Source organism: Camellia sinensis, chromosome 6, assembly GCF_055761805.1.
Source record: "Camellia sinensis isolate YWXY chromosome 6, ASM5576180v1, whole genome shotgun sequence".
Classification (NCBI taxonomy): domain Eukaryota; kingdom Viridiplantae; phylum Streptophyta; class Magnoliopsida; order Ericales; family Theaceae; genus Camellia; species Camellia sinensis.
The window spans coordinates 108,573,274-108,590,845 of NC_138966.1; the positions used below are offsets into that span (position 1 = coordinate 108,573,274).

The 17,572-nt window shown below is 42.7% G+C and overlaps 1 protein-coding gene across 1 annotated transcript; it reads left to right on the plus strand.

The window, feature by feature from the left end:
* The first annotated feature begins 16,927 nt into the window (after nucleotides 1-16,927).
* LOC145793490 (uncharacterized) lies at nucleotides 16,928-17,311 on the plus strand. The gene has a single exon (XM_082876330.1). The coding sequence runs from the start codon at nucleotides 16,928-16,930 to the stop codon at nucleotides 17,309-17,311; it is 384 nt and encodes a 127-aa protein (XP_082732456.1).
* The last annotated feature ends 261 nt before the right edge of the window (nucleotides 17,312-17,572 follow it).

Below are 17,572 nucleotides of genomic sequence, written 5' to 3' on the forward strand. Positions count from 1 at the left end.
TCATAGCTGTACAGATTTCTCGAATTACAGTCAGTCATAAGGTGGTCCCACGTTCAACAGTTCTAGCACAGTTCAAAAGGTCATGCTTAATAGTTCACATTCAGTTGTTGCAATACGATACAAGGACCTAACTCAGCAAGTTCTCGCTGTTCACAAGTCCTAACAATTCTCATAGCATAGGGTTCATAATTTCAGTAATTCAGTTGGTTCCGTCAGTATGTTCACAGTCTTTATCGGATTAAGGAATGTACGATTCCCACACAAATGTTCGTATAGGCAATTACACATAGTTAAGGTAATACCCGCGTCAGTCATTTCAGTGTTCCGAGCATTCTCTGGAGCTAGGGTCTAGATTTAGACTCAATGTCATTCGGTTGAGTTCGTGGGCAAGATTTAGGCAAGTGTCCTTCCTGTCTACGTCTAAAGCGAGTTTCAGACAGGCGGTGGCAACGCCCCAATGTTATTTCCCACAATCGGTACAGATAGGTGTATCATTGGTCAAGGCTATTGCCCGAGGTTTTCCATTCGCAGTGGTCATTTTCACATTCTGTTACTTCCGTTTCATTCTTTCTGATTCGGTTGACGATGTTGATTTGGATATTTCAATGCTGCTACGTTGTCTCAGGCATTAATACTCGATCCAAGACATCTACATGCTTTGCTGGGTTTTAGCACGTCAATTCAGTCAAACACATCTAGGTCACGCCCACCTTCAATTCTTTTCTATTCTTTTGTAGACAGTATCTAACATGTGGGGTGCCCATCGAATTAGCTGGGTAAATTTTACCTCGTATTCGACCACAGTCTTATCACCTTACTCAAGTTGTTCAAACTCGGATACTTCCCTATCTTGGATGCATTGGGGGAAAGTATTTTTCGAAGAACACTTCACCTATTTTCTCAGTTTCTGAACCCAAGCCTCAGTTTCAGTGGTTCGGTACTTCCCAGAAATTTTGGTGGTTTCAGTTTGTTGGGTTTCTCTATCAGTGTCATCAGTTCATATTCAGTTGGTTCAGGCACATATGTCTGCCTTTATTATCTCAGATTTTCGATCAAGGCTTCAATCATTCATTCTAGCCTATTAATCCTCAGATCAGAAGATTCAGTTTCGTTCACAATCCTCGCCCTTTCCCTTGTTTACACACAACAGGGTGATTATCAATTCAGGAGAGGTTCTTACTGACTTCACGTTTTATTTCATATCAGACGTGTGTATGCTTTCAATTCAACTCAGGTACGGTCACATGACCCTTTACTACCACACGCCCATAATCCCACAGATTCCATATTCGGTATTAACATTCACATTGCATGTCATACCACTTAACTTCTTTAAGTATGCATGTAGGTTGCGTTCATTTCACCATAGACAGTACGGTAATCATAAGCATAGACAGTTGCATACTTAAACACATTAACACATTTATTCAAATCATGGCCACACACTTCTCATGTTCATGCAATGCCCTAATTACTTTTCTAGGACATCCCATAGCTCACTTGGACACGTGTGTGCAGTATAACTCGTGGTTAAGTATCGCTCTGATACCACTCTGTCACGACCCAAACCCGGCCCTATGGGTTTAGCACCGTAACCAGCCAGTAATCCGAGATTACCGAAGGCCTGCCTAACAGTAAACCAGTAAAACAGAGTACAGGGCCTGGCGGAAGCCAATATAGTAAATTAACAATGTCCAATGAGCTGTGACAGTCTACACATACATGCACAATCATTCAGAACAGGGATCTAATCCCTATTAAACGGTACAGTAACAGTCTATACAGTCTATACAGTAAACAAAACAGTTACAGGGACAGACAGGGAATATTAAAACACCCCAAAGCCGAAGCTTGAACAGCTTAGAACCTCACAGTGAGGCACAGTGGTTGTCTAACAAAACAAAAACTTGCCTGACGCTCCTAGCAGCGGTCCAGTGCCTGAACACCTACATATATATATGAGCAGTGAGCTAAAGCCCAGTGAATAACATAATACGTAAAGAGGTTTAGGATGAATGTCTTTTCAATATTTAAACAGTTCATTGATTCAGTATATCGGTCAGTCAGTTTGTGGCTCATATTGATGCCGTAACAGTCATTTAGAAATCATAGTAATCGTACGTGGCACATCCGTTAGCAGTACTAGTAACAGTGTCAGTATAGTAGCAGTAACGGTAACAATATAGTAACAGTACAGTAGCAGTACAGTAGCAGTAACAGTAACAGTACAGTAACAGTACAGTAGCAGTACAGTAGCAGTAACAGTAAAAGTACAGTAGCAGTACAGTAGCAGTAACAGTGACAGTACAGTAATAGTACAGTTCTTATGGACTCAAGAGGTGTCTCGCACAGATTCTAGAGGTGGCTCACTTTGTAGCACTTAGTTCCGTGCAGCACTTTGCTCCAAGTTTCACAGATTATAACAGTCATATGTGGTACGTCCAATAGCTAAACAGTACAGTAGGTCTTAATAGACCCGGTCTTAATAGACCAAACAGTGAATGATGGCCATCATATCAGTAAACAGTAGTGGTTCCAACATGGGAACCGACAGAGATCTCTGTAATAGTAGTTGTCAATAACAGTAGTTGCTAAGGATGCCACAATACAGTTCAGAATATAGGTCATACATTCATTCATTCAGTTAACAATACCGTTCAGAAACAGTTCAGTTTAATTGTTCAGAAGATAATCAGTTTGAACATATCTTTACACAAATGTTACTCACAGAGTTCTGGGCTATAGTAAGCTAGAGCGTCTCCTCGAAAGTCAACCCTACACAGTCAACAGATCGAACACACACTAAGCTACACAGTTGGGAAAGATAATAACTTAACCCCTAATGCCTCGGTGTGTTCTACATCTATATCCTCATTAAGATGTCTTAAACTAGGCCTAAGAATGCCTAGAATGGGAAGAGGATGCAAAGATGCACTCAGAAAACATTTTCAGAAAATTAGAGGTCCCGCTCGAGCGTGGGTTTCCCCGCTCGAGCGGACATGCTGACAAAGGTCTCCGCTCGAGCGTACATTACTCTGCTCGAGCGGACTGTAAAACAGTGCAAGATGCTGGGAGCTCGATTTTCCCGCTCGAGCGGCACTTCCCCCACTCGAGCGGACGACTGAAATCTGGAAATCCCAGATTCGAGCTCCAGGTTCAAAACCAAGCTTAGATGCATAAACTTCGATCCTCTTGGGCCAATTTTTTGGAAAACTCTTTTAAACACATAGAATACCATGTTTCAAAACTCAATTTAGAAAATCAAAGCCCAAGGGTGTTTTATTCAAACCCAATTTCAAACCATTTTCCAAGAACAATCCTCAAACATGACATGCATGATCTTAAATCTTTTTCAAAGCTTCAATTTGATGCTCTAGGGAGCCAATTGATCCAAAAACAAGTTGAAAACATGGACCATTACAAAATTATGAACATGCATGTAACATTTTGCCATGAACTCAACTCAAAATCCAACAATACCAACATGCATGCAAAGATTGAGCTTCAATTCACCATTAATGGACCAATTCATGACTTAGCTCTACAACTAGACATGAACCATGCAAGAACTAGTTCAGACACAAAATCAAAAGGATGAAATTCATACCTAGGTTCCTTGAATGCAAGTTTAGAGGTTCAAATATGCACTCAACCTTCAAGTTCTTCAATTAGCAAGCAAAATTCAAGATGGAAGACAAGTTCTCTCACTCTCTCCCTCTCATGGTCGGCTAGAACAAGAAGAAGGCTGAGGAAGATGTTTGTTTCAATGAGTACAAGGCTCTAGTATGATATAATAAGGGTCCCACTAGCAATGGCAAGATGGTAAATAAGTCTAACTCTTCAATTAGCTTATTCTAATCTAATTTAATCATACCTAATCAGTTTTCAGGTAAATATACCATAAAATCATATTAATTATGAGGATCATAATACACTAACCAATTCCCGGTTCGGCCGCCGATAAGGCCTTCAATTAGCAGTTTAACATAAAACATGAACAGATCAAACAATCAAACAGATAGGTTATGCATTTAAACAGATACAGTCAGTCAATTAATTCCAGACTCCAGTCAGTCAGTTCAGTACTTTTAATCAGCTCAATTATCAGCCACGACCAATTCAGTTTAACGGTAATCAGTCAGTCATTAGTCGGTAAACAGTGTTTAGTCGGTAAACAGTGTGAGGGTTGTTACAGCCTGATTCAGAGAAGCGCCGATCATGAAGAACTTTTCTGGGCTTTCATCAATGTCAACTAGGTCTAAACCTTCCATGGCCTTCTCATTTGGATGTCGCCCAACATCATCAAGGATCTCCCGATTCGGCACCTCAATGGAGTTTACTTGCAGTTCCTTTGGCGTTTTAGCGGCAAGGAGATAACATGCTTGTGCTAATTTTTGGGAGCCAGGATTTGCTCAATGCTGTGTTCTGTTGGGAAACGTAGCAGTTGATGATAGGTGCTTGGGACGGCCTGCAAGGTATGCAACCACGATCGCCTCATGATGAGATTGTACGGCGATGGCAGCCTAACGACCAAGAATTCCACATCCACCGTTCTGGATCCTGCTCGGATGGGTAAGCTGATCTTTCCCAATGGGTACTCTGGATTGGCATTGAAGCCGAATAGTGGATAAGGAGTCGGACTCAGGTCTGACTCGTTGAATCCGAGTTTGATGAAGGTTTTATAATACATAACCTCCGAAGTACTGCCCTGGTCAATAAGAACGCGTTCGACGGTGAACCGGTGAACGCGTTCGACGGTGAACCGGTTCACGCGTAGCTCAACAACCAATGGATCGATGTGAGGGAGTGTTAAGCCGATCAAATCAGAGTCATCAAAGGTGATACTTGGCGTTTCTCGGGGCCGTTTTGCTGGCATGAGTTGCTGTTAAGGGCCTGGATGAGATTGGATCGCATGTACAGCTGGGGCTGCTGGCAGGCTGTATATCATGTGGACGGTGTCAAGCGGAAATACATCATTCGGAAGGGCAGGTGTTTTGATCGTACTCCTCTGGACACGTTGTTGGAGACGTTTGTCCTTTGCCAACTCCTTAAGATGATTTGTTGAGGTATAGCGGCCGTCAGTTTCTTGCTATCGGGCTCGAGATCATCGATCATCTGCCCTTGGGGGTCGCTCAGAAGCCTGGCGTACTGCTTGTTTGGATTTTTCTATTTCCAAGGCCAGATCGCGACGAAGGCGTTCGTTCTCAGCGATGATGTTGTCCAATCTCTATTTGGTTTGCCTAGCTTGTGCCATGGTCGCTTGTATTGTCTTTTGCATTGGGTTTGAAGATAAGCAGAGGTCTGAGGCAGGTCTTACTGCGATGGTTTTTGGTCCAAGTGAGTTTGCTGGAGTGAGGTCATCTCTCCGTGTGGTCTCGTCAGTGGCTATCGGAGGATCTTCAGTCATGCCTGCCATGGATGTATTTGAGTGTTCCCACAGACGGCGCCAATTGTGGAGAAAGAGGTTTGGAAATACTCTTCAGATCCTGGGAGACGCTAGTGATCCTCAGCTAGTCACCTGAAAAGAGGTCGTGGGTGCCGGAATTAGCCCTTCGACGGACAAGTTAGTTCAGACACTCAGGATAACTTCTTTACTAAGTTAAGTAAAGTGATTCTTACATACCTTTATAAATCTGTGGTTCTTGTATTTATACTTGCTTTTTGGGCCTCGGGGCCTGAGCCTACTTTTATCCCATTCCCTTTTTATTTATTCGGAGCTACTGATCTCCGACTATTCGGCCTTCCTAACATATTCGGCATCCTAGTCACGCAATATGGAGCCGAATAATGTCTGATTTCTGGGGTACACACCTTCCGACTATTCTATTTATTCGGCTCCCACAAGTTTATTTTTTTGTTGATGAAGATGTCCAGAGCTTTACTTGACTAATCCTTAGATATATTTAGTTTTAATTATTTGGTGTCTGTTTGATTTTATTTTTTTAAAATTATTTTTGGACGAGTTTTTTTATATTTATTTTTAGTGATTTTTTTGATATTTTAATCATTTTTTTTGGTACTTTTAAGATGCGCCTAATCAAGATGCGTGCAAAAAGTAAAATAGGTCGACTAAAAATGTTTAAAAAATCACTAAAAACAAATAAAAATCCGAACAAAAAATTATATATATTTTTTTGAGTTTTAATTTTTTTAGTGAATTTTTTTTTCATATTTTAGTTAATTTTTTTTAAAAAACTTTTTAGATGCATATGCTCTTAATGTATTTAAAAAATAAAAAAAAAATGACTAAAATATATATTAAAAAAAAATTAGTAAAAATAAATAAAAATCCATCTAAAATACTTTATGATAACTTAAACCTGTAGAGGGTCAAAAATTAAACCTCAAATTAAGTATGGACCTAAGTGCTGGGGTCGCCCTTCTAAGGCGACCATGAATGATTGAAGGAGCATAGGCTAAAGCCCAAGGGAAGTGGCCCAACAGTGGGCCGAAGTAGATTTGACCTGCCAAGGGTCCAAATGGACTCCACGAAGGAAAATGCCCAAGTCAAGTTGCAGAGGCAACACATGCAGTGGTAAAGTTACTGAGGCACTTTGCCTCAACACTGTCATTTCTAATATCTTCAGTTCCACCGCCATCCGAAGTTGCTGAGGGAGAGAAAAAGCCGACGCAACTAAGTTGTAGAGGCAACACTTGCGACGAACAAGTTGCGGAGGCACTTCGTCCCAGCGCCGCCATTACAAGTAACGTCGGTGCCATCGCCATCTTAAGTAATGTCAGTACCACGGCCATCTGAAGTTGTTGATGGAAGGAGAAAACCAAAGCAACTAAGTTGCAAAGGCAATACTCACAGTGCCCAAGTTGCGAAGGCATTTTGTCAACGCCGCCATCTCTATTATTGTCGGTCCTATCATCTGAACTCATTGCAGGAAATGGTTACCGCAGTAACTATGTTGTACAGGAAATATCCTGCCAAGGTGATGGCAACCTTTGAGAGAGGCTTCCTTCTGCAAGTAGAGGCTAATGCTTAGCGTGATAGCGGGCCCGAAAGTTCATTTAACTTAGCGCTGATACAGGCCCCAAGACTTACTAGTTGGAGCTGATAGTAGGCCCAGAGATACCAGTTTACTGCGGTGATCCCGCAAAGATAGGAGCAGGGTAGCCCGAGCATAAGAGACTCCCTTTCCATTACCCAAGTCACGGACCTGCCTTAGTTGCACATGCAGGTCTAAGGAAGCCCCATTGGGCTTGGTACTAAGGCACAACTTGGCTGATAGCAGGCTTGGCTATGGCCTTCGCCCTGGGAAGCTGGGGAGTTTGTGGTTAGGTGGCTAAGGGTGGAGGTTTCGCTGAGGTGAACACAAACATAGTCGATAACAGGCTAATGGAGTCTTGAGAATTCATGTATTGGTCAAATAAAACTGAGAAAGCAAGTGCAGTGGCAAGGTTCACCGCTGCAAGTGCACTTGCTGAGGTTTAGGCTGAGAAGGAAAGTGTAGAGGCAAACACTTTTGCTGCAACTGCATTTACTGAGGCTCAAAAGGGAATTGCAGCGCCAAACTCTCTCGTTGCAACTACACTTGCTGAGGCTAAAAAAGGTAGTTGCGAAGGCAAACAGATAGTACATAGTACATGCAGAAGGACACGTGGCACCTTCAGCCTAGTGGCTCAAAGCAGAATATTCTATGTGATCCTCTGGGACACATTTCTTCTTTCTATGTGGCCACTTGGTGTCCTCTTGGCACCAAGGAAAAGCCTATAAATAGGATCCATTTCCCAAGGTTCAAGTGGAGGAATTTTGGGGATTTTGGGGAGAAGCTGCCCATTTTGGTACTGCCATACATTTTTTCTTGAGCCACTTGCTTCACCCTCACCCAGCTACTCACTCTTCAACCTACTAGACAGTTGTTGCTGCTCATTCTCTAGTCATTCCACCATTGTTGGACTATTAGCATAGTTTTGCTTCTCTAATCACCTTCTTAACCTTGAACCTGCTTACATTTCTGGCAACTCCATTGGGGAGGCTGCTTTGTTGATGGTTCATACCCGCAGTGGCTTACACACTTCACTTGAAAGAATGATATAGGATAAAGTTCAGCAACCCCCATGGCAGCAAGGCTCTTCCAATGGCAGAGCAGTACATGTAGAGGACCGTAACCACAGTGTTGTGGTTGAGGCAGTCTAGTCACTCCAGGATATGCAGAGAGAGATCCTAGTAGCTTTGCAAACTCTCACTAAGGCTATTATGGCTATGATGTCTAGACCAGCCCCAACGTAAGCACCTCTGCCCGAAGCACCTCCTCCGGTGGTACCTCAGGCGAACGGTACGGTCGCTGGCTCAGCTACCTAGGAGCAAACTGGACCATTCCAGCCCATTGGACCATTCCAGCCCACTTACTTCATTACTCTAGCCGATGTACAAGCTATGCTTGAGCAAGAGCGTAGCAAGAAACAACTACCATCTCTCCCCGACCTAGATGTGAAGCCCCCATACTCTCAGGAGATATTGACCATGTCATACCCAACTGGGTATACAATGCCCAAGTTTATTAGGTTTGATGGAAAACAAGGCAATGCTAGAGAACACGTGGTGAGGTTCATTGAAACTCTTGGTGCCCATGGCAGTGACCACTCTCTGTGCCTTTGGGAGTTCTCCAAATTACTTACTGAGAGGGCTTACAGCTGGTATGTGAACTTGGCTTTTAACTCAATCAAGAGTTGGGAGGAGATAGTGAACAAGTTTCACACGAAGTTCTTCCAAGTCCAAGAGAAAGTTACAACTCTCACACTTGGGCGAGATGTCTAAAAAGAAGGCAAAGATATACTGGACTATGTTAAGCAGTTCCAAGATAAGGCTATTGACTGTCATGAACCAGTGGATGAAGCCATTTAGTCAGCATATGTGTGGAGGGTGCCATACGTGACTACAAAACTTTCTTGGTGAACCATAATCTGCCTACCTTTTTAGCTTTGATTGAGGCAGCTAGGAACCTCAGTACCACTGGTCCTTTGCACAGATCTCATGACAGCCACCGCTACCCCCGCAATAGCAGAGTTGTTGCGATAACCTCTACAGAAGGGAGCCGCTCGCAAGGGGAGGTGTCGTCCTCTCGAAAGAGAAAGAGTTATAAGGATAGAAATCCATATCCTTGCAGCCTTGATAATGTTAAGGCCTTGGTTAAAGCATGGGTAGCTGATGGTGAACTTACTTTGCTTCCGGTTAATGTCCCTCCAACCAAGAAGGACAAAGAAAGCCCATATTATTGTATCTATCACAAGACCACCAGACACCCTACTAGGGACTGTTGGACTTTGAAAAGTATCTTCAAGAAGAAAGTTGACGCAAATGAACTAAAGTTCAAAGATACTGGTAATCATGACATAAGGAAAGACCCTTATCTTAATCATAAAGAGAAATGGAAGAATGTACATATAATTGGGTACCTTGGGACCATGGGCGATCAAGTGATTGGAGACGCAAAATTTGCAGAGGACACTTGTGCTCAGGCCTTGCAAAACTCTGTTAAGTTTCGCACATTCTTTGACCAACTGGGGTTGCGCCAAGTCGCCAGATTGGAAGTAACAAAGGCCCTCATTGACATTTCCGAAGTGTACCATGTTGAAGTTGCTGAGGTTAAGGAGTATGTGCCTTGGTATATCCAAGATGACTACGGAGCCACTACTTTTTTAGAAGCAGACAGAGCATGCCCATTTCCTCATAACCATCCTCTTTTTGTCACAGCTTACATCAATGATGTAGAGTTTAAGCGTGCGTTCCTTGATGGTGGGACGTCCATAACCATCATCACTATTGACACCTTTGCAAAGGCTGGTATCCCAGAGTTGTGACAACCCTTACCACTGTTTACTGATAATACCATTGATCACTGCTAAATCGTGACTGAACATGATTAAGTAACTGATTTGACTGACATTCTAAACTGATTGATTGAGTGTATTAGTTTAAACGCATTTCTATCTGTTTGACTGTTAATTGATCTGTTCATGTTTTAAGTGTCGAATTGTGAATTGAAGGCCTTATCGGCGGCCAAACCTGAAATTGATTAGTGTTTCATGTTAATTAGAATTTATGTGATTTTATGGTAGATTTAAATTGAAATGTGATTTGGTATGATTAAATTAGATTAAATAATGTTAAATTACAATAGTTTGGATTTATTACAAGATTGCCACTTAGTGGCCTAGTTCTAGACCAACACTCCTCTTCATTTCATACACATTTGACATAACATTTCTTCAGCCACTTCTAGAGACCAAAATATGAGAGAGAGCTTGAGAGTTGGAAGAAGAATTGAGTTCACTTAATTTGGCTTGGAGACCTAGAAAATTTGAAGAGTTCATTGCATATTTGAGCTCCTAGACTTGAAATTAAAGACCTAAGATAGGAGAATCATCTTCTTGAACTTGAATTCTAGTTGTATCTTGCATGGTCCATGAGCCATTAGTGATCTAAGTCTAGAATTGGTTTTAAATTGTTGAATTGAAGCTTGAATCATGCATGCATGTTTACATTGTTGAGTTTTGAGTTGATTTCATGGAAATCCTCACATGCATGTCTATATTCTAGCTATGGTCCATGAATTCATCATGTTTTTGAGTGAATTGACTCATTTGATCAAGTATTTGAAGCTTTGATTTCAATTGAACACTTGCATGTCATATGTTCATCATGTTCATGAAGTTTTGTTTGGATTTGTGTTTAATTGAACTACCTTTGGGCTTTGGTTTTGCAATTAATCTTTGAAACATGTCATATTATGAGTTTTAAAGTGTTTTCCAGAAAATTAGCCCAAAAGGATCGGATTTGATGTTTGAAATGTTGAATTTGAGCTTGGAGGTTCAATATGGAAATTCCAGATTTTGGACCTACGCTCGAGCGTAAGACTTCACGCTCGAGCGTACAGTCTGAGTACATGCATCCCGCTCGAGCGTGGAAAGTAACACTCGAGCGTGAAATGCGTGTATCCAGTACATTTCATATGTTTACAGTCCGCTCGAGTGAGGGAATTCATGCTCGAGCGAGGACTTGTGTCTCACGCTCGAGCAGAGGTCAAGCGCCCATCGAGCGTGAATTGCATGCATCCAGTACTTTTACTGTAGTTTACAGGCCGTTCGAGCGAAGGAAGTCACGCTCAAGCGGGGATCCTTTGTCTACATGTCCGCTCGAGCGTATAAAGCCACGCTCGAGCAAGACCCCTATTTTCTGAAAATTCTGAAAAGTGTTTTTAAGTACATCTTTGCATCCGTATTTCATTCTAGGTATTCCTAGGCCTAGTTTAAGGCATCTTAATGAGGATATTGATGTAGAACCACACCAAGATAAGTTAGGGGTTAAGTTATCAAACCCAAGTGTGTAACTTAGTGTGTGTTCATTCTGTAACTGTGTAGGGTTGGCATCCGAGGACGCTCATTAGCCGCTTATAGCCCAGTGCTCTGTGAGTAACAATGTTGTAAAGATATATTCAATCATGAATATTTTCTGAATGATCAACTGTACTGCTCTCTGAAATGATATTTCTTACTGAATGAATGCTTGTCCTATTTGCAAACTATATTCGTGGCATCTATAGCAATTTAATGTTATTGTACTGTACTGCTACTGTCACAGAGATCTCTGTCGGTTCCCATGTTTGGAACCACTACTGTTTACTGATATAATGGCCATCAACTGACTGTTCGGTTTGTTAAGACCTACTGTATTGTTTGCTATTGGATGTACCACTTATGACTGCTATGATCGAATAACTGATATACTGTTCAAATGACTGTTTTAAATACTGAAAGGACATTCATTCCTAACCTCTTTATGTATATGTTATTCACTGGGCTTTAGCTCACTGTTTATATATATATGTAGGTGTCCAGGCACCGGATTGGAGCTAGAAGCGTTGGGTTAAACTCCCTTTTTGTCAAGCCAACCAACGTGCCTCACTGCGAGGTTCCAAGTGTATTCAAGCTTAGGCTTTTTGGGGTGTCTCAGTTCACCCTTCTGTCTCTGTTTGTAATACTGTATAGACTTGTACTGTACTGTTATGGTAGGGATTTAGTCCCTAACCTGAATGCTTGTATATAATGTATGTACATACTGCTTTTGTTCCGAATGTGAATATGTTATGAAAAGTCTTTTTGCATACAGACTGTCACAGCTCATTAGACGTCTTTCATTTACTGTTTTGGCTTTCGCCAGCCCCTGTACTCTGTATTATAGTTATTACTGTTAAGCAGGCCTTCAATAATCACGGATTACTGGTTGGTTACGGTGCTAAACCCATAGGGACGGGTTTGGGTCGTGACAAGAGTCCAGGATGGTTCACCAACCCATCACTATAATGGGATTTGGTGATGAGAAGAAGGTTACTAAGGGCCATATTGTAGTAGACTTAGTAGTTGGCGAGATCCGTTCCGCCACTAAGTTCCATGTAATTGAAGCGGACACAAATTACCACATGATACTTGGCAGAGCTTGGATGTACTGATATGGAGCTATCCCATCAAGTTATCACCAATGCGCAAAGACAAAGTTGGGAAAGCGCACAGTAACCATAAATGTGTCTGAAAGGCCATTCGAAGTGGATGAGGCACACTATTCAGATGTAGTTTCTTTATTGAGTTGTCAACGGATGAAACTCCAAGGATTGGTAAAATTACAGGGGTAAAATTGTCGAAGTGGGAAGATATTCGAGATGCAGAGGCTGCTCCAAACAGTAGTAGGCAGAAGATGAGTAGCAAGTCCACAAGTCCTCCGCCCAAAATTGTTAAAGTGCGCGAGGGCGGTAAGACAGTTTACTACCTATGACGGTCTTAGGGGCCAGACTTCATACCTTGGGAGGATGGCCTCGAGACGAATAAATGTGACGGTGATGGGTCCTAAGAAGGGTTGGTGGAGACGCCTGAGCCCGCCCCTGAATGCATGGAAGATAGACCCAAACCGCAGTAGGAGGTATTTGCTGAAGTTAACCTTAGTGACTTACCAGGATAGAGCAAACCCATGTTTATCAGCAATACAATGGCTCCAACAGCTAAGGCAGAATTGATAACACTACTAAAGCGATACAGTGACGTCTTTGCTTGGACATACGACGAGATGTCTGGTCTTGACCCATTCCTTGTCACTCATCATCTGGACACTTTTTCCAACTCTAAACCAATCAAGTAGCATGCTCGAAAGTATCATCCTCATCTTGAAGCAAAGATTAAGGTGGAGGTAGAAAAGTTACAGAGGGCCAAGTTCATCGACCCTATACAGTACCCAACTTGGCTAGCAAATTTTGTGCTTGTACAGAAGAAGAACGGTCAGATTAGGGTCTGCGTAAACTTTCGTAACTTGAATAAGGCCTGCCTGAAAGATGAGTTTTCATTGCCCCATGTTGACACACTTGTCGATTCTACTGTGGGCCATCAGATGTTCTCCTTTATGGATGGGTTCAGTGGTTATAACCAGATCAAAATGGTACCCGAAGATGAAGAAAAGACGGCTTTCAGAACGCCCTGGGGAAATTTTTTCCATACAGTGATGCCCTTCGGTTTAAAAAACATGGGGGCAACCTACCAACGGGCTATGACTGTAGTGTTCCATGACATGTTGCATCATAAAGTGGAAGTATATATGGATGATCTAGTGGTCAAGTCTACAGAGGCAAACCGACACCTCTGCGACTTGGAAAAAGTTTTTCAGCGTTGCCGTAAATTCTGCCTAAAGATGAACCCTCTCAAGTGTGCCTTCGGAGTTACCACCGACAAGTTCCTTGGCTTTCTTGTACACCAGCGGGAGATTGAAGTAGATGAGGATAAGATCGAGTCAATCATGGAGATGCCACCACCACAGTCTCAAAAGGCCTTGAAGAAATTCCTAGGCAAGTGTCATACCTCAGGAGGTTCATTCCATCCCTTGCTGAAATAACCTTTTTCCTTTGGGACACTGCTGAAAGGGAATCACAAGTTTGAATGGTTGTAAGAACACCAACAGGCATTTGATATGGTGAAAAAAACACTTACCTCTCCACTTACAATAATTGTCACACAACCCGAAAAGCCTCTATTATTGTATCTGACCTCTATACCTCGGTCTATTGGAGCTCTACTTGTCCAAGACATAGATAGCATTGAGAAGCCAGTCTATTACATCAGTCGCAAAGTCAATGGTGCCGAGTCGCGATATACCCCAATTGAGAGGCATTGTTTAGCCTTAATCTTCACAATGCAGAAGTTGCGCCACTATTTTTTGGCACACCCAATCCAGGTTATGACCCGGAGCGATCTAGTCTGTTACTTGCTGAGCAAGCCCGCTCTGACTGGAAGAATGACAAGATGGCTTTTGGCTCAAGCAGAATATGACATCACTTGTGTTACTACTAAGGCTACTAAAAGTCAAGAACTTGTAGAATTATTGGCCCAATTTCTATCTGGTGAGCATGAACCTGCAGAAATACCTCTACCAGCGGAGGTCTATGTCTCAGCAGCTGTTGTTGAGACTTATTGTAACTTAAAATTTGATGGAGCTTCCGGAGTTGGGAAAGGTGGAGCTGGCATAACACTAATCAGTCAAGAATGAGAGAAGTTTCATTTATCATATAAGCTTGACTTCGAATGTTCAAACAACGAGGGTGAATATGAGGCGTTGATACTGGGTCTAATTGCTGCCCAAAAGAAGGGCCTCCGCAAGTTAAAAATTAAGGGTGACTCCAAGCTAGTTGTCAAGCAAACAATGGGTGATTTCGCATTGAAGGAGCCTCTATTGGCACCATATTGCACCGTAGTTCAAAGGTTGCTCACTCAGTTTGATGATGTCCAAATCCAGCATACCTTTCGAACACACAACTGTTTCCTCGATGCCTTGGCCACACTATGGGAAAAGTTCGATACACTAGATGATAGTATAGCCATCATCATCGAGAAAATAACAACACGAGCAGTACTAGCCGAAGAACATACAGAGTAAGATGCTGAGGGATGGAAAGCAGAGATAATCCAGTAGTTGAAAACAGGCCAGGAAACAATCAGACCAGTAGAACTTGCATCATTTCTGCTCCTTAGAGGAGAGTTGTATTGTCGCGGTCCCAACAATGTGCTGGCAAGGTGCGTCAACAGACAAGAAGCAACTTACAGACTTAAGCAGATCCATGCTAAGTCCTGTGGAGGTGGAGATATCAGTCTATACTGACGAATACAGAGGTAAGGGTATTACTGGCCAGAGATGGAAAAGGAAAGTACTGAGTTGCAGAAGCAATGTGCAAAGTGTCAGTTCCATCCTAAGGAAGAGGAAGCCCATTTCTTAAGCAGTGAAGAATGGAGGCATCCATATATTGACTACAGTGGAAATGACACACTGCCTAAGAAGAAAGCTGATGTAATTAGAGTTAAGAGACGGGCCCTCCGCTTCTTTCTTGACCAAGGCAAGCTGTACCGAGAAGCTTCGAAGGGGAACCTTTGGCATGTTTATCAAAAGATGAGGCAAATGAGGTGCTGAGGGAAGTCCACAGAACAGAGCATCAAGGAGGGCAGCGATTATATAGATATCTCATTCACCTCAGCTATTACCGGCTGACAATGGAAGAAGATGCTAAAAACTTTGTGAGGAGATACCAATCCTGCCAGAAGTTCAGAAACTTGATACATGCACCGACAGTTGAACTACACAACATCAAGACTCCTTACCCCGTTTTATACTTGGGCATTCGACCTACCCGAGAGGAGAAATAGTGAACTTCAAATCAAATTGTGTCTAACGCGAGAGGAGGAAAGTGAACTTACGATCCGAACACGTCTCATCCGAGAGGAGAAATATTGAACTTCAGATCCAAACACGTCTCATGAGAGATGAAAAAAATGAACTTGAGGTCCAAACGTGTGCCACGCGAGAGGAGGAAAGTGAACTTCAGATCCAAATGCATCTCGCGCGAGAGGAGGAAACTGAACTTGACATCCAAACGTGACTCACATGAGATGACGAATAGTGAACTTGAGATCCAAACGCATCTCATGCTAGAGGAGGAAAGTGAACTTGAGATCAAAAATCCATCTCACGCGAGAGGAGGAATAGTGATCTTGAGATCCAAACGAATCTCACACGAGAGGAGGAAAATGAACTTGAGATCCAAGCGCGTCCCACGCAAGGGTAGGAAAGTGAACTTCAGATCCTCAAGTTCACTTTTCTCGTCTCTGGTGAGACGTGTTTGGATCTGAAGTTCACTATTTCTCCTCTCGGGTGAGACACGTTTGGATCTTAAGTTTACTTTCCTCCTCTCACGTAAGACACGTTTGGATCTCAAGTTCACCTTCCTCCTCTCGCGCGAGACGCGTTTTGATCTCAAGCTCACTTTCCTCTTCTAGCGTGAGACGTCTTTGGATCTTAAGTTCACAATTCCTCCTCTCGCGTGAGACACATTTGGATCTCAAGTTCACTATTCCTCCTCTCGCGTGAGAAACGTTTGGATCCCAAGATCATTTTCGTCCTCTAGCGTGAGACGCGTTTGGATCTCAAGTTCACTATTCCTCTTCTCGCATTAGATGCGTTTGGATCTCAAGTTCACCTTCCTCCTCTAGCGTTGGACACGTTTGGATCTCAAGTTCACTTTCATTCTCTCGCGTGAGATGCGTTTGGATCTCAAGTTCACTTTCCTCCTCTCGCGTGAGACGCGTGCAATCCAAGGACCACAGATAGATACTTGCAGCGACTGAAGTTAGTACCAAGTGGGTAGAGGCTATATCGATGAGGAAGGCAAAAGGGGCAGGAGTAGCCAACTTTATCAAAGAAAACATAATCTGTAGGTTTGGCATACCCAAAGTAATACTGTTTGATAATGGAACTCCTTTTGTAAATCGTCATGTGGAAAGATTGCTGGATGCCTACCAGATCAAGCACCACAAGTCTAGTCCATACTACTCTCAAGGGAACGGATAAGCTGAGGCGACCAACAAAACCTTCATCCGAATACTGAGTAAAATGATGGATGAAGCAGGGGGCACATGGTCCGAACAACTTCCCGTAGCGTTCTGGGTGTATAGAATGTCAAAGAGGAGGCCAACTCAGGCAACCCCATTTTCCCTAGTATATGGGTCAGAAGTTATGTTACCAGTTGAGTTGGCAGTATCCTCAGCAAGAATGGCTATGTCAGCACATTTAGCTCCAGACAGCAAAAAGAAAGACATAGAGGCAACCGAAGAAAGAAGGGATCGTGCCTCGCGGCCAATAGAAAAGTATCATCAATCCATAGCTCGCGTCTACAATCAGTCTGTTCAACACAGGGAGTTCAAGGAGGGGGACTTGGTATGGAAGATAGTGGACGCAATCATGCAGGGGCAACCAATCCCCAAGTTCTCACCCAGCTAGGAAAACCCCTACAAAGTTGTTGAGGTAAGCAGCAGCAGCAGGTATTACAAGTTGACAAGAGTAGATGACGGGTTCAAAACTGGCCCTATCAATGCCAAGTATGTCAAAGAGTATTTTCCTTAATTTCTTTTGTCCAAAAAAAAAAAAAAAGGGAATTGTAAGTTTCTTTGTTAATACTTCCAAAGCAAAGTGTAAAGGTGTCATACACTTAGTAAACTTGTTACCCTTGTAAACACTTAGTGCGAGGAACTTAGTCATGGC

Coding starts and splice junctions, on each gene's coding strand:
- LOC145793490 (XM_082876330.1), top strand. CDS start 16,928: ATGGATGAAGCAGGGGGCACATGGTCCGAACAACTTCCCGTAGCGTTC.